Source organism: Euprymna scolopes, chromosome 3 (genome assembly GCF_053919585.1).
Source record: "Euprymna scolopes isolate OS-2025 chromosome 3, ASM5391958v1, whole genome shotgun sequence".
Lineage (NCBI taxonomy): Eukaryota > Metazoa > Mollusca > Cephalopoda > Sepiida > Sepiolidae > Euprymna > Euprymna scolopes.
In genome coordinates this window covers 67,693,979-67,712,543 of record NC_136484.1, presented here as the reverse complement: position 1 = coordinate 67,712,543, position 18,565 = coordinate 67,693,979, and the positions used below count along the sequence as shown (strand labels likewise).

The 18,565-nt window shown below is 32.1% G+C and overlaps 1 protein-coding gene across 3 annotated transcripts in view; it reads left to right on the top strand.

Moving 5' to 3' along the window:
- Window positions 1–18,565, top strand: part of LOC145256013 (sodium channel and clathrin linker 1-like) — a 72,220-nt gene that overhangs the window by 29,459 nt on the left and 24,196 nt on the right. For all 3 annotated transcript variants that reach the window (XR_013863931.1, XM_080114645.1, XM_080114644.1), the window contains exons 7-15: window positions 1,490–1,561; window positions 4,379–4,429; window positions 7,339–7,409; window positions 11,271–11,361; window positions 13,108–13,199; window positions 15,246–15,332; window positions 15,943–16,033; window positions 16,551–16,649; window positions 17,893–17,964. Coding sequence is in view for 2 of the 3 variants with exons in the window: in XM_080114645.1 (XP_079970771.1) it covers window positions 1,490–1,561; window positions 4,379–4,429; window positions 7,339–7,409; window positions 11,271–11,361; window positions 13,108–13,199; window positions 15,246–15,332; window positions 15,943–16,033; window positions 16,551–16,649; window positions 17,893–17,964 (726 nt within the window). In the remaining variant the exon portion in view is untranslated. The remainder of the gene's footprint in view (window positions 1–1,489; window positions 1,562–4,378; window positions 4,430–7,338; window positions 7,410–11,270; window positions 11,362–13,107; window positions 13,200–15,245; window positions 15,333–15,942; window positions 16,034–16,550; window positions 16,650–17,892; window positions 17,965–18,565) is intronic.

Here is an 18,565-nt window from a genome sequence, read left to right as displayed (position 1 = left end):
AGACATTTTTTTTTCTACGAGCGGCAACCAAACATTTTATCACAGTGTGTACTTACCAATTCTTACAAAAGAAAAGGGAGGGAGCAAAATATTGACAATAGACCAACATAAGACTACTTTGTTTCTCGATCAATAATTGTTCTAGACTTCTTTTTAACTTTCTTACTTTCTTGATTCCTTTCCCTCCGGCAATCATCAAGCTTCTATCAGGTCGACACTGATCTCAAACAAAAATGCTTTTGTATATTAAATGTCTTCTGTTTTTATAGCCATCTTTTTACCTACTTATTTAGAATTAATTCTGAATTTCACTTGAGCTCAAGTAAATAAATATGGCATAATCTCATTGAGATGCTGGTTCTTGTTAGATCACTGAAGTTGAGCTTGATCAGTAACAGACAGGTAACCATTTGTGAATACCAAGCACTGTATGTAAGAACTGCAAAACCATAATGTTGTCATCTCCCTTGGCCAGGACATACATGCGATTGGAAACTGCTTGTAAATTTGATATTCCCATGAAACCTCATCTTTTGAGGAAAGTAGTTTAACCCAGCTTCAATACAGTACGACTAAATAAATAAATACAAGGTGTAACCGATAAATTGGCAGTAATTTCAATCCACAATTTAGGTTAAAGTGGCATTATCAATCTGAAATGTTAGTTGCTGTACTCTTTAGGATCTGTTGTTCCAGATTAGCCACCTAAAAATACTAAAAAATGAGTGTCAGTGTAGAATTTAACTATAGAATGGTTATTGCTGAGTTGTTCCATGCCAAGCATAAGACATCTGACATTATCAGAAACACTGTTTATCATAAGGAAATTGATGCAAATAGCGGAAATCAAAACAAAAAATATGACAATTTCAGTTTGGTTTTCCAATGAAAATTTAATGTTACCAGATAGCAAAAATATTAATCTTTCCATTTATTTTTCAGTACTTGTGCAGTTTAATCAAGACATTAAAAAATTAAAATATCGAAAAAGGTTATATTGTATGTATCCGTTTTGGACTGAAGATCTCCGAAAAAAAATTTCACTTAATTTGATTGACTGTTTTTTTTTTTTTACAACAGAAAAACACGTTTTTATGAGAGCGCAATGAAGGTAGCCATCTTTGAATGTTTTGAACACGCCACGGGGAGGTAATTAAGTTTAAAGCGCCGACATTCCCTCCCCATCTTTAATACTAACTTTTCTTCCTAAAAAATCGAACCTTTTGCTCAGTATCATAACAAATTGTTTTTTCACTGTAAAAAAAAAAAAAAACTACTTGATGAAATTAAGTAAAATGTTTTTTTTTGGAGAACTTCATTCCATAATGGATACATACAATATACATTTTTTTTTCGATATTTTCATTTTTTTAATGTCTTGATTAAACTGTACAAGCACCTATTTTCTTACCTTTTCCATCTGGCAGCTTTTCTTATTTTATATTTCAAATATTGAATATAATAACTAATCTCTGTTTTTATCTTAAAGGAAAAAGAGAATGTTATGGAGATGTATCGAGAGACAATGCAAAAAGTGAAACATCTTACAACCAAACTACAGGTGGGCAATATATATCACTCTCTCTCTCTCTTTCTCTCTCTCTCTTTCTCTCTCTCACTCAAATGCAAATAATAATGACATGAAAGTGGATTTTGTTTTTTGCAATCGTCTAATTCTAAAAATATATAAATACCTTTTTATTAAATCTATCTCTGCACTAATTTATATAAATATAAAAAATACTAGCAATTTTTGTTTTTTATTTTGGTAAATAAAATTACATTCCTTGAATCAGAATACCTACCGTGGTCAAAAAAAAAAAAATTATTCAAATTCTAAGAAACATTTACATTTATCAATAAATATATATGACCTTAATTGAACACAATAACATTTGTATGCATCAAGTGTTCAAGCAAATGAACTTATATGTATTAATTTAAAATTACCTGTTGTGGTTGAATCTCTTTTTTTTCCAGATTTTCTACTTTGAGTACTCTTATTTTTAAATAAAAAGATAATAACATGGCATAAATTGGTATTTAAAAACAACATGGTCTCTGAAATAAATAAACATGGTGGTTGCAGTAGGAACAACTGTAGTAGTCATAAACGTTAGCATTGTTTTCCTCTTGCACAATTGAGATGGCTTGGTTACACAAGAACTAATCAGATTCAATGATGTATTAATTTCAGTCAGACTTTTAGGGACTCCACTCATAGACCCTTTGGGATTTGCAGAACAGGTAAAGAACTTCCGGGCACCCATGTAAAAAACATCCTCTCTGCTACGCTTATCAACTTGATATTGAGCTATCTTAACTTGAAAATATATTGCTCTGAGAAAATACTTTTTATAGCAAACCTATCGTATTACTAGTGTTGGGACGATTAATCGGAATCGAAAGAGGGAATCGGAAAAATCTAAATATTTGTGGGTGTCGGAATCAGTATCGGAATCAGAAAAATTTTTACCAATTTTCCAATGCCAAAACGATTCTTTTAATTTTCTTTTTTATTTTATTTTGTTTAAAGCTAAATCTTCCATTGCTAGTAATAATGATAAAATAATAAATATTTATTGATTTTCAACCACCATTGAAGCTAAAACTGATAGATTGTTATCTGCGAGTCTATTTTTATGTTCTGTACACTTAACATGTGTGTTTTTATGGTAAGTGGAGAAAAATACAACTATATAGTTAAATATTTAGAGATTTATAAAGAATCGGAATCGGAAATTGTATCGGAATCGGGAATTTAGTACGGAATCGATAATTGTAAAGGAATCGGGAAAAACATTGGAATCGTCCCATCACTACTTAGTACTATCCTTTTCTTCACTATTTTTAACTTCTGGCAACCTATACCAAATGGTGTAGGTCACTTTGATATATGTTTATTTTTTTTTATAGAAGAGCCTTGTTTTCCTTTCTTTTGTTAGAGAATTATAACAGTTGGACTTACAGTTTGTGCCAAGGTTAGCTCTCTGTACAGTTGATGTAATGAAGAAAAATCTTTAAAAATAACTAGATACAATCCCGCGAAAGCTAAGCTGTGGCAAAGTAAAGATAACAGCCCTAAAAGGGACAACATGTATCCTTAAACAAGCTCTTGGATATAAATTTAACTTGTAATGAATTCAAGCATTAACTCCAGGAGGGAACCTCTTGATCTCTTTTAACTAACTGAAGTAAAATAAAAAAATAAAAGAATTTTAGCTGAGTCTAAATACAAAGAAACTTAATGAGTAAATAATAATAATAGTTTGGGGAGACTTAATGTCATTCAGTCTCCAGGAAACACCACTGTTATTGTCAGTGAGAAATCACTGATCATAACACATGTGAAAACTCTTAGTAAATAATAATAATAATAATGACTAGCAATAATTTTGGGAGTATATATCATGCACAAACATATGCTACACTGCACCACCACCCAAAGGAAGAGATAATGCCTTGGAGGATGATATCATGGCACCATAAAAGATACTGCATCTCCTAAGGTGAAATGAATGTCTGGGAGTATGATATGACAACAAAGGAGAAGGTAATGTCAAAGAGGATGATATGACAACAGAACAGATACTACACTCCCTTCATAAAAGGAAGAGGTAATGCCGGAGAGGATGGTATTATGACAACAGAACAGATGTTACATTACCCCGCTGAATTGAGCACTGAACGGTAGTATATTAGTATGAAATTGTTTAGTAAATTGAATTGAACATTAAAAGATAATAATAGTAAAGTTTCAGCTTCAGACATAAAGATATTAAATCACAATTAGTAATAGATAATAATAATAATGATGATAAGTTGTGGGGCACAAAAGAAAGATTATGATCGGCAAGTGTTTCTTTGCTAGTCAACTATGTTTTTCTTTTTCTATTTTACTAATGAGTAACCACTGATAAAGACCAAAATTAACTCCAGGACAATAGTTAATGAAATGAAATGTTTGTCAGTTGAAAGATGAAGAACTTTATAAGAGGATTGACAATGATTGATGAAATGGACACAGTTCGAATATTTGTGGGGACACTTCCTGACAGGAATTTGCTGATAGAAAGAAGAGAGTGGTCAAAATCTATCGCTTAGACTCTAAGAAACATCACCTATTTTTACCAGTGATTTCCCACTAGTAATGACTTATACGAAAACTCCTAGTGAGTAAGAATTAATATTGCTCCACCACTATTTATTTCTATGTTAACATATTTCTTTAGATGGAAAATTTTTTTCAAGTTTTGGTCCTCTGAAAAAAAGTATTGCAAGATCATAGTAGTCTTGTATTACATATGTGTGTACTGCATGTAACTGTGCAAACCATACAGTTTTATAGACACTAATTTTCTCTTCACTGTCTTTATAGAATGCCAAGAGTAGCCAACAATGGGACATCCTTGAGCAGCAGTCAAACCAGGTAAATTCTTGGACAGATTACTTCATTATTTTTTCTTTTTTTTTTTTTTACTTGGGAGTCACCACTTATCAAGACCCAAAGGCCATTCAAGGATAAGGATTCATGGATGAAGGTGATAGTGTAGTAATCATTAATGGTGAAAATTGGGTAGAATTTGATTATTTATGGGGACGGCTAACAAGAACATGTTTACATAGGATTTGAAGGCTACCATGTTGCATTCAACTGGGAAGCAGGACAGCGGAACGGTGTTCCACAGGCGGACAGTTCTGGGAAAGAAGCTTTGTTCATGGAATCTGCATTTAGAGTTAGGCACAGATGAAGAGTGGAGAAAATTATTCCTGTTTTAATTACATACTAGATAAAATAGTGGATAAAAATGAAAACATTCTGATTATTTGAATTATTCAGACTACCATTCTCATCTTGTGTATTATTTTCCCAATATTTAAGTCAATGTAACCTCCAATCTTTTCTTGGTGTATCTTGTTGAACTCAGAAATCTTTCTGTCAAAATTGGAAATCTTCAAAGAATTTCGAACGGAACCTTTTATTTAATTCATAGGGATAGCATACTCCCATTCTATCAACCATGACTAGTATTGCCTGTATTGAGGATTGAACCTTTAACCCTCAGAAGAGTATTACTTAGATGGATAAAGTACTGAGTAAAATTCAGGTCTATGTTAGTATCATGGAAATTGAACAGATATTACACTATTCCTCTTCCCCATCCCACCCCTGCCACCCCAAAAGGGGAAAAGATGGTCTCATGAGATCAAAACAGATATTACATTACCTCCTCCCCCAAAAGAGGATGTAATACCTGGAAGGATTACCCCACCGCTTAAAACGGAGGAAGTAATTTGTGGAAAGACAGTCTTATAACAATAGAACTGATATTACACTACTCACCTCATTAAAACATGATATTATAATAATAATAATAATAATAATAATAATAGATAAAATCATCTTTTTTTCATGCATTTAAAAATATTTGTTTTATAGTTACTTGGCCTTTTGACTAAATTCAAAGTGTTTCACTATTGTTGTGATTGACATGTGACATGGTGAATTGTCTGGCTGAAAGAACACTTTTACTTTTTCATTTGTGGCTATTTTTGGCAATTTTTTCCTTAAAATGCTCTGTAATATTTGCTATTGATGGTTCTTACTTTTGCAACACAATCAATCAATCAATTTTATTGTTAAACTAACGGGGGCACTCAGCCTTGCCCAGTCGTAAAATATGCTTAAATATATTCTAATTCATGCAGATTTCATATTTATTATTACGGAGCCAATTCTCCATTGATTATTATATTGTACCCAATATATAGTAGTGATTTAAAAAATTTTTTTAAATAAATTACTTGGATGCTATCAACTAGAATTGAAACCCAAACATTTAGCACTCCAGTCACATCCCCTACTATTTGAGCTATCGACAGATAGATAAGAAATATTTAAAATTAAACCACTTCAAGCTATGAATGAATTTGCACATGTGCAAAAGTAATAGAAATATGTTGAAAGGTAAGTTGAAATGAACATTTTGCATTTCAACTTGCTGACATATTTCTGAACACATTATTTCTGTATACGTTATTCATCCATCCAAACAAAGTTTTACTTGTTATAAACTATCCTTGATGTATAATTACTATTTTCTGTTAATTTCAGTGTTATGTGACCATTAGTTTAAGAGTTTATTGGTTAAATATTTACAGACACATGCACATACTTACATCTGCTGTTTATTTATATAAAAAAAATAGTTAAGTGCAGCATCATGTAAAATGGCTTTAAATCTGGAAATGGTAGACATCATCACAACCTCTTCTGGTAAGCTATTCTGCTATTCTAGCAGAGCAGAAACATGGGAAGAAAATGCTACCTTTCTTCTGTTGAGACAAAAACAATTATGGTACATCTTCTGCAAGTGACTGATCAATCTTAAATTATAGGAGCTAAAAAATTGCCTGTTTATGTTTGCATCTTTGATTGTTTTAGCCAGTTTTCATTTGCTGCTGTTAAATCAGGTGTCTGCTGATTGCACTCCAGAATGAAGTGATTGATCCATGTTTCATCCATTGTCACATATTGATGCAAAAACTTCTTTTTTGTTACATTAAAGCAATTGCAAACAATCCTCCATATTTTCAATGCTTTATTATTCTTATTGGCTTTGAGCAAATACGGTACCCGCTTCTAATACCGCACCCTCATTGATAAGTGCTTCACACAAGCTCAATTTATGATCAACCAAAATGAGTTTGTGGACAAATTTGATTTTTTTCAGGACAACTGCTGAATCTGAGCAACTTGAGACTGTGACTTATTAGAGTGATATGTTATTTTCACATTTATTCTCACATAAACAGCTTGTTGAAGACAAAGGTACAAGATTGATAGACAACATGTAACATGTTTTCTGGTAGCAAATAAATTGTCATTATCAATATCATTTCTCTTCATAAGTTGATTTGGCAGTGAACCCTCCTTACTAACATTACCTTATCATATTTGGTAAGTGAAGCAAAGTGGAGGGAGGTAACAGAAACTTTTTGTTGTCAGGGTGCAATAAAATTGTCTTTATTAATATTACTGTATTATATTTGGTGAGTGGGTGGGGGAAACAGAATCTTTTGTTCTATTTGGAGTTGTCCATGATCAATAAACATAAATTACAATATAACATTTTATTGCTTTGGATTATTTTCATTATCAACATAATTTCTCTTCATATTATTGTGAAAACAAGTGTAGAGAACAGAATTACCCCGAATCCAACAGGGAAATGAATCAGTTGTATGTTAATTTATGCATGTAATAGGTAAATGGCTAAAAACTGTTATAAAGGATTGATTGAAAATTATATTTTGAATAATTTATTTTAATTTCAGGTCAAGAATGAATATTTTAATTCCATGCAAAATATTGTGGCTGAAATGGAACCTTTACAAAATGATCTCAAGTATGTTCTTTTTGGATGATGATGATGATGATTATTATTATCATTATTATTATTATTTTATTTTATTATTATTATTTTTTTAACAATAACAACCAAAATGTTACCAAAGGGCAATATTATTTCTACCTTTTATAGAGAATAATTAGTGTTTTATTATCTCTGTCAAGTCTGTTTGTTTCTTTGTGTGTGGTCGAGTGATCGTCACAAGACTAGGTTAAAATATTAGTCTTGGGATCTCTAAGTCAAAAGTCAGGGTCATGAAAAAGGTGAAAGTAACAGTTTGGATGATAACTCTGGTTCTATTTCACTATAGAGACTCACTAGTTGGCTCATATTGTTGTTAATGATGTCCTACATCATATATGATCTTGAACTTGAAACATTTGATCAGAGTCAAAATTTTGACAGAATTTAAACTTAAATTTTTCCAAATTTAATGTATGGATCTGATGTTTTTTGATAACAGTAATCAGTACGCAAAATTTCAGCCTGATCAGATAAATAATCTTATATGGTATAATTTCGAAAATAGTTTATGCACCATGGAAGAATAATGCTTAGATAAAACTTTGGTTCATCCTTACATTGTCACAACTGACTTATGTTCTTTTTAAAGTACTATAGTTAATATCATTCATTTTATTACACACAGTATCCCAAGAGTTTTTTGTGTGTTAAATTTGGTGAAATTCTAACTAATAATGTTAGAGGCTATAAGTGTTTATAATTATTAGTAGGACAGAGATGACATAACACTGATGATCTGTTATCTTTTTTAATCAAAATAAAGTTACAAAAGGAAATTTCATAATCTAACCACCATCAAACTAGTTTACTGAGCATCCAACAGATGGCCTTGGGTATAGCATGCCATAAAGTTGTTTGATTAACACTGCACCTGCTGGTAGTAGTCACTCCTTATTTTAAGATTATGTTTTATTTTGCTTAAGTTAAACCCTAGTTATAGCTTGACAGGCAAATTCAAGTGTTAAATGTAAACACTAGTCTATTGCCATCTATAATATAAAAGCCAAAATGTGTGTGTGTGTTTGTATGTTTGCCAAAAACTTTCGACAGACGCGTTGGACTGTGACAAAATCTGTGTAGTTTTAAAGCTCAATGTTTTGGATGACAAAGATAAAAAAAATTGGCCAACAACATTAATTCTTTCACCGTCAACTGGGCCAGTTTTTACAAGGAGGGAGGTCACTTTTCTCCGTCAAGATTTTTGCAAGTCATTTAAACCTCATGTCAAAGACGTTGGATAAAAGATAGTGGGCGCATCGATAAGACCATTTGCTTTTTTCCACCTCCTTTTCCTCCTACACATTACGGGTTTGAGTCTGCCTAATACTCCTAACTTTTTTTTTTTTTTAGTTGTTTTTTGCTCAACCAACACACACCTCCATACACCCGGGCATCTGAATGTAAAGGGTGTTAGAAAATTGGTGTTGAACCTGTATTAATATGTTAGGCTTTCCAGCCTGACAGTGCAAATTCTGGGCATGATCACACAACCGCTGTATAGAGTTTTAAATAGATTAATGGAGAGTAAATAACAAAGGCCATGCTGAGTGATGCCAAGGCATCCTCATCTACCTTTTCAATAACTTTTATAGATGTGTTTTGTTCAACCTAAATTATCTGTATATTAATACCATAGTACCTTTAATGTATGTACGTATGTGTGACATGGTTTCCAGATTATAAATTAATTGATTAGGAGATCCTATTAAAAAGGAGGATAAAAAGTGATAACATACTATGAACATTAAATTATTAATATGTAGATACGCTAATTTAATATTCGTAGAATGTTATCACCTTCTATCGTCCTTTTCAATAAATAGGATCTCCCTATCACCGAAGATGCAATGTAAAAAGAAAAAAAAATTGAAATAAAAACAAAAATAATGTCGCTTTTGGGCCGTACATGAAATTAAGATATATCTTCTTGGTCTTCTGACTAGGATCCAAGGGTAGTATCTATTCTGACAAAAGATGGTATAATGATATCAGGATGTTTCCATTTGTGCTGAGCATCCATGCAATGGAAATATGTCACAGACTCCTATAATAATATATTCTAACATTACATTAGCCAAATTACTTAGATAAATACTTTTACAGTTTTAAAAAAAGGGCTACAATAATATCGTGGGGTCTCCATTCAGTAGCAATATATTACATATGAAAGATGCCACTTTGGAATTTCTACGGATCCTACCGGTTAATATAAATTATTTTAGAGATAGTTTACAACAGCTATGTTAGTAGTGCCACGTTGCATGCTATTTTGTCCTTCAGGCAACATATTTCATGAGCAGTGTTTCTGAGAAAGGGCGAAGAATTGCTGTTTTCTGAGTTGGAATCTCTCCAGCTAACACTTATCATTGGCTTGTTTTTCACATTCGAAGAGTGATCTGACAAAGGGGAAAGAATTACTGTTCTTTGGGTCAGAAATGTATCTATCTAACACTTATTGTTGGCTAGCTTTTGACCTTGAAGTCATATTTTTCTTTTTTTAGCTCCTTACATTAAGTAGCTTCATACCTTGTCTGCAGCGATTTTCATAAAAAATATGGATGCTGAGCTTCCACTAACTCGGTCTTTCTGAGGATGCAGAGCAATGACAGGGCTATGATTCATTAGATTTGTCATGTGTGTTATGATAACAAAGTCAACTCTGATTCTTTACTATTGAGGCTGGAAGTGTCTGTTATGAATAGAGGTGTCGACATATGTAGCTGTCAATGCCTTGCAGAAGATTATGTCTGAAGACAAATATGTGTGTAGCGCATGAATGACAGAAAGTAGTGGAAGAAATGAGAATATTCACATTTGACTTGATGTAGACATTTTATTGACAAGGACGCAACACATGCAATGATGCAAATTACATTTATCAGTCTTAGTCTGATATTAGTTGAGAGTTGAGTTTTATGTCGCAACTATCACAAACAGAAGTAATATTTCTCCATTTTCATTTACCTGGAGTCAAATAATCCTTTTAATGACATTTGCCAGTGTCTGTCTTATCCTGTTCTCGTGTCTCCATGTGAGAACTCACATAATAGAGTAAATAGAGAGGAGGAAATTCTGCCTAAAACAGAAAGGGACTTAGCTCCCATTGATCGTATTCTATCATCCTAATAGTGTCCAAACTAGAATTAGCTCTGCATTACAACCACCTACAGTGGTAGATGTTGAATGAAGCTCTGATTGGATAAGCAGATTTACACACATTTCAATTGAAGATAAAAAAGGAAAAGACAAGCCAAGAAAAACTTGGAATAACTCTCAGTCAAAGATGACCTGAAGCAATGGCGCATCAAGGAGAGTATAAAGTGGATCTTGGGTTTATTTTTGGCAGCTTCGTAATTCTCACTTCCCTTATTTTGTCCTTTAGTCCTCATATTCTAAAAGTGATGTTTCTGACAAAGAGGGAAGAATTGTTGTTTTCTGAGTCAGAATCTATTCCATCTAACACTCATTGGTAAGTTTCTGACCTTGAAGTATTTTCTTTTAGCTCCTCATAATAAATAATTTCATGCTTTGTCTAGAGCAATTTCGATAAATAAAACAACGTAAATAAGAGAAAGTCATTTCGTGCTGCCATGGCCAATGTAAAACATCTGATATAGAAAAAAAAAACAATTAAACAAAAAAGATGATAGCTTTTTGCATTTCTCAAAGTAAATGAGAAGCATGTATAAGGATACTCCCCACCCACATGGGATTATATAAAAAGGGTTTGAGTACATTTTTGATGAATTTTTCCATCCTTACTATTGCATCGATTGATCTTTGAATATCTTGCATTGATTGATCTTTGAATGTTTTCTTCATCTAATTATGCAGAGAGAAAGAAAGTGAATTAAATCAACTGAAGACGGAGAACAACACTTTACAAAGCGTCATTGAAGAATTACGACGAAAATGCAAATGGAAGGTAATTGATTTTCTGTAGAATTTGTTAGCTTTTCATTATCATTAATGTTGCTTATAATAAACAAGAGATTAAAATATAATTGCATGTCTAAACTTTGTCTTGTTTGGAGGGAAATTTGCAACAATTTTTTTTCCATCAATTATACTAGATGCTGATGTGGGCATTGAAATCAGGTACAGATTTGATGAATCAGTTTTCAGCCTCAGGAGCCTACAAGCAAAATCTAGGGTTGCATCAGACACTGTAAATAACCTTCTGTTTGCTGATGACTGTGCCTTTAAGGCTACCTCCAAGGCAGGCATGCAACACAGTGCAAGCATATTCTTAGAGGCTTGTGAAAATTTTGGTCTCACAATCAATACCAAGAAGACCGTGGTGATGCATCAGCCTGCTCCAGGAAAACCATGTGCAGAACCCAACATTTCTATTGGGGGACAAAGACTCAATGCGGTTGACAAGTTCACCTACCTTGGCAGTACGCTCTCCCACAATGTAATCATTGATGATGAAATCAGCACTAGACTCGCTAAACCAAGCGTTGCCTTTGATAGAACCACAAGAATGTATGGGACAGAAGAGGCATCACCTCCATGACAAAGATCAAAATCTATAAAGCTGTCATACTCACCACCTTACTCTATGGATGTGAGTCATGAACTGTCTACCAACAGCACGCTAGAAAATCAAATTATTTCCACACCACCAGACTGAGGAAACTGCTTGACATAGACTGGCAGGAAAGGATACCAGACACAGAAGTCCTCACTCGTGCTGGACTCCCAAGCATCCCCACTATCCTGATGAAGGTTCAGCTTCGCTGGGTGGGTCATGTAGCCCACAAGCCAGATTACAGACTACCCAAGAAGCTTCTGTTTGCTGAGCTTCAACATAGCAAGCACTCCCATGGTGGCCAGAGAAAATGATTTAAAGACACTCTGAAGGCATCACTGAAGGCCTTCAACGTTGATCTGTTATCATGGGAGTAGACAGCTTTAGATAGAGCCAAGTGGCAGGTTGCTATTCATGACGGTGCCTACAAATATGAAAGTAACCGAAAAGTTGTTGCAGAGAAGCGCAGAAAGGACAGGAAGGACAATGTTTGGAAGCCCTCGACATCTGCTACAATTCACTGTTCTCACTGCAGTAAAACTTTTCAAACAAAGATTGGGCTTATCAGCCATATCCACACTCACCGATGATGACTCCCCCAACTCTACCCTACAGGATGATCAGATGGTCCTTGTCATTCCAATGGACGAACAACGACATATATATATATATATATATATATATAATTGGTTGCTTTCCACAGAAGAAGCCAGTCTGATGAGGACTTCTGATTCAGTGTTGCAACTATGTAAATTTGTTTATATTAATAAAAATATATCTTGCTCTTCTTTTATTGAGCACTCTTAATAACCTCGTTAAATTCATTAGTTATCACTCTTGAATATCTTTAACCTTATATATATAAATATTTTTATTACCATTTTATCTGCTTAGTTACACATGTTTCAGTTACCGAATCGTATCAATGACCCAGTAACTTCATCAGACTTTAACTTTTTCTGTTAAAGTCTGATGAAGTTACTGGGTCATTGATACAATTCCTTCAGGTTTTTACTAATTATATGAATTTTCAAAGTTTATGTGATGCACACATAATAATTATTGAAATAAAGTCAATGAATAGAAAGCAATATCCGTAAATGTTCAACCCAGTTTTATTTTTTGCAATTCATTAAGGAACAAGAATTGGCAGAACTGAACAAAAAAGAATCTATCTTTGCTGCGGAGATTGAAAAAATGAAAATCCAAGTGGCAAATCTAACTCATGAGTAAGTATTAGCTAACAAAGCACATTTTCGAATTGAAAAACTTGTAATATAAGCTAGAAGGGCATTTGGTAGAATGCAAGTTTTGACCAAGGCTCAACAATTAACTAAAAATAAAAAATTGCTAAATTAAAATTTTTCTTTTATTGTTATAATGTTCAATAGATATTGCTAATGGTGTGCTGGATTATTATATATGCGCTACTTATATAGATGATAAAGCTCGGCTGTATTAGCCAAACCAATCACATTACATCTCCTGGAACCTTATAGGTTTCATGCTCTGTGTGGATCTATGACTTCTTCTCTACCTCAATCTATGGTGTTATGTAAATTTTTCATTATTGGGACTTTGTTCTTGCATGTCATTCAGAGTTCAGTGCTTCATAATTCAACTCTTCAGAAGAATACTGATCATAAATAAAACAAAAACAAATAAAAATAAAATATGCATCATAATAATACTTTAATTAATGCATTAAGTAAAACATGAGACAAAAAAAAAAAACTAAAATCATTTTAATTCTAGAACCAGTTTTGAACTGAGGACACATGAAGTAAAAACAACAACCTCTAATGTACAAACAAAAAACAACAACCTCTAATGTAAATGGAAGAAGAGTTAACATGGTTATATTTTATTTGGATTAATTTCTTGTGAAAAAAATAGGAATATTTAATATTTAATATTCTATCAAGATTAGCAATAATTGAGCAGAGAATTTAAATTAATTCTTTACAAATGTGAACAAACATGCACAACTCCTCACTTAGAATGCCTCCTATAAGACTAATGCCTAATCACAGTATGCCTTGTTTGAAGTGAATAAAAAACATGTAATCTTGCCAAGAAAAGGTCATCTATTACATTTGCAATAATGCATGGTAAAAAAGAAAAGACTATAAAAAGCCTGTGGTAACAAAGGCATAAGACATTCATTAATAGTCAGTGTTGGATAATAGGAGAATTATTGATTGCCCATTATTCATAACACTATTATAAATTTTCCAAAAATTGTGAGCTCCTAATTTCTGCGACTGAATGCATTTTTTTGTGATTTTGATATGCCTTTTTTTGGCTGTGGCTATTTCACTTATAATTATTTCTAGTGTCTAATTATCTTTGTCTATTTGTACTTGACTTATGACAGATAAATCTGCAGAATGCACGCTGCCATGCAATGGGAGCTGCTCAAGTAGAAGTGAACCATTGGAGAAAGTGAGGCTTGCGATATAACTTCCATGTGGAAACATGTATTTCAATTGCTGCTTTGAACCATTCAATAGCCTCATTTGCACACTGAGAAAAGATACTACTCCATAGAGCATCTGTGATATGATTTCTGGTATCTTCCAAGTTAGCCTTTTTGAAGTACCAATGGCTCTTCAATTTTGGGTCATGAGTTTAGGGTGGTGTTTACCAATATTATAAGGTGATCAGCATTTCCAAGTGGGCTACGGGCATTTGTGACACAATCCTCAGGAACTGTTGTTAGGAATAGGTCAGGAAGTGAGGCTTGCTGATCTTGACAATCTGGGAGGCAGGTCAGGAATGTGAAAGTGTGTAAGGGAATAAGATATAGAAAAACTATTTGTGTTGCTACCAACTCCATCTGTGTAACTTGAGAAACCAAGCCTATTACTGTGGTGGAAATTGAAATTATCAAATACATGTACTTGTGTACTAGTATCTAAAGAGAGTGCTGCATCTATGCTGTCAGAGCTTTGGTGGGTCAAGGGAGAAAACAGTAGGGAAAATATAAATAACTAATCAAAATCATGTGTAAAATAAAGTACAAAATAATAGTTATTTATGTACAATAACACAAAATTGCTGCATCAACACCCTTTATCGATATCTGTACAGAAATTTATTGAATTGACGCATGTGTCACCTTTCCTTGGAAAGATTTGTTCAGTAGTTTTTACATGTGAATATGTGAGTGGCAGAATTCAGTCTGCATAACTAATATACGGGCACATTTAATCAGATCACTGTTTTATATATATATATATACACATAACTGTTTATCTTATGGTGTTTTCTAGGCTAAAGATGAAGAACCAAGAAAGTGAGCAAATTAATTTGAAGAAGTCAGAATTGGAAAGATGGGTTCTAATGCAGCAAGAAAAAAGGTTTGTTTATATGAGTTCATATTAGAGATTGCTGATATTAATAGAAAACTAGACCATACGAGGCTTGGTGGTTTATTGTACTGATTTCACACATGTAGTGAGAATAAACAAATTTTTTTTCCTTTGTTTTGTTATCACATTACATTCTTAAATGTTTATATGCATTAATGTAGAATTTGTCAAGAATATAAATCTTATTTACAGATGAATTAGAACTTTTGCACAGGCTCAGTTTTCAAACATTTTTCCTGGGATCAAAATCTCACTTCAAAACACATCCTGATTGGGATCAAAATGTAGTATTTGTGCACTCTGTAAAAACTTTGGTTCTTGTCCAGAATTACTCCCATATTAAAAAGTAAAAATTAAGAAATATCTATGGTGTATGTACCTGTGATGAAACAAAAATATCGTATTTCAAAAATCAACCAATTAAAGCCTTCAGTATCTCTTGCCCTCTCCCTCATATATAACATTAAAACTTTAAATAAGATTTTTTTAAATATTTAAAAAATGGATTCCTTATATGAATATTTGATACATTCTGTCATTTTCATTAACTAAAAGTTATGTGATAAAAACGTTCCTCGTCTATTCTTTTTATCTTCAGTTCTAAGTTAGAGGACAACTTTCGCGACATCCGTGAGGACAATAAAAATGCTCAACGAGTTGTAGAGAATGCCATTTTAGAAAAAGATTTGGTAAGATTTTATTCAAAATATCTTTTATATATGTTTTTTATGTTTTATAAAAGCCACTTAATAATTAAAAAAAAAATTCTTAAATAGAATTGAACGATAATAATAAATTACATTATTTTTGTCCTTCTGAGTTTTCTACTATATCACTACATTTATTGTCTTTTAAGTTCCCTATTCATCCCTTCTATCTGGCATGATAATTACATGATAATAATAATTTGAAAAATTAAATTATTTTTCTTTAGAAGAAATGATAATAATATGTAAAATTAAATTACTGATGTAATTCTATGATTTTATATGAATATTTTAATTATATATTTAGAGAAATATTGATACAAATATTGGCAATGCATAAATTGTTTTCCTTCATTTTTGACAGAGAGCAGATACTAATTTAAATATAAATTTCATTTTCATACACAAACTTACATAGGGTTTGTCTGGTAACTTTATGCCACAGCCATAATGTGTAAAAGAAATTATATTTTTCAATCTTCTTGATTTTTTTTTTCAGGCCAAAGAGTTATGCCAACAAAAACAAGATGAAGTCAGTCGTTTGCAGGAGATGATCGAGGAACTCAATAAGGAAGTTGCAATGGTCACCAGAAAAGAGGTAGAAATGATATTCCTCTTAACCTTATAAATGAAAAAGTCTGATCTTGCTGAATGTTTTCTTTTCATACGGTAAGCCGCTCTACATCCGCAGATGGCTATAGCAAATATTGACCCCCCCCCCCTTCCCATTGTTAGAGCCTCAAGTGTCTTCTATTGGATCCATGAGACTTTTGAGCCATAAGGAAGGCTTTGGAAAGATCAATTCTCCTGTTAGATTGAGGGAGAGCATTCTCTATCCATCTTCTTCACAGCTGCAGTCTGGTTCTGAGATGTTGTTAGGGGCTGGATGTGCTGAAATTTTTTTTTTTTTACTTTAGTTGTAGGGTTCTTGATTCTCATCCATGAAGGGGATATCATGGATCATTGGAGGACATTTTCTTCATAAAAGTATTAAGATATTACAATTTCTTATAATAATATTAAAAATGTATAATTATTACTATTAAAAATATTAAAATGAGAATATAAAAATGTTTCTGGAAAGTTCTAAATATAGAATATAAAAATGTTCTTTTTTAAGAGTTTCTGGAATGTTCTAAACATAGAATATAAAAATGTTCTTTTTCGAGAGTTTCTGGAATGTTTTAAGTTGTGGTGTTCCATTTAGAGTGTTTCTGGAACTTTCCATTCATCAAAACTATAAAGGAATGCTGATAGCGATAATTCTTCAGTTAGTTAGTCAGTTACTGAGTCAATTTGAGTCATTATGCCACTACAGGTTGTCAGATGCTGACTAGATTAACATCAACCAATATTTCTTGGGATCCAAATCCGATTGAAAGGAATCTTATAAAAAAAAACAATTACAAGCACCTTCAAAGAAAAACTGGACATTTGTTAATCATAAAGATTTTCTGACCAAAGAAATATTGTTATTAATTCTCAATAACTCGGTCTTTCTTCTGAATGTAAACTAGACTGAATTAACAACTTGCTTATCTCTCTTAGACTATTTGTAAATATTTTTGTTTTTATGTACAATAAATACTTTTTTTTTTCTTTAAACTCTGAGTTTTATTTTTTTTTTAATATATGTTACATGTTTAATACCCTAGACTCGAACATTTAACAGAAGTGACGTTCATCATTATTAACCTTAAAACAATTTTTCAAAAACCAACTGTTCTTTATCTCTCTTTCTTTTTAATCTGAACAAATTTTTTTTGCAAATTGCATGTTCCTTAAGTTATCATTTCTTCGCCAAATCTCAAATAATTTAATTACTTTTTTCTTATAAACAGATTGATGAAGTAAAACTAAACTACAACAGCAGAATTTCAAAACTCAATGAAAAAATTCATTACTTAGAATTGGTAAGTAAATTACATGAAACAAAATGTTCACCATTTTTTTAAGCCATTTATTATTAAAAATGTTTTCAGAAATATCTTATTCACTTCTTTATTTTTGATTACATCAATCTTATCGTTTTAAATATAATATGGATACATTTTAAGTATAATAATCAGTTCTTATTAGAATTTGCCCTGAATTAATAATAAAAGTAAAAAGAAATTGAATGATGTATGTACCAGTGACAACATAAAAATATTACATTCCAAAAAGCACGTAAATTAATCAAGTAGTTTTACTTTTAACGAAGATAATAAAATTTTATGGGTAAGCAAAACAGGACTGTCACACCTTGCCATCTTGAAGAAATAAGGGCAGATAACTCCACAATAATTTCAACTTGCAAGATTAGCCTTGTAATGCTTATGATTTTTCATTAATCGCTTAAAATTGTTTAAAAATTATTTTTATAAAAATAACCTACTTGATCAATTTATGTGATTTTTGGAATATGATCTTTTCGTTATGTCACGGGTATGTACATTATAAAGACATTGCTGTATTTTTGTTTTTAATATATGGTGAATTCTGGACAACTGCCTAATACTGATATAAATTTAA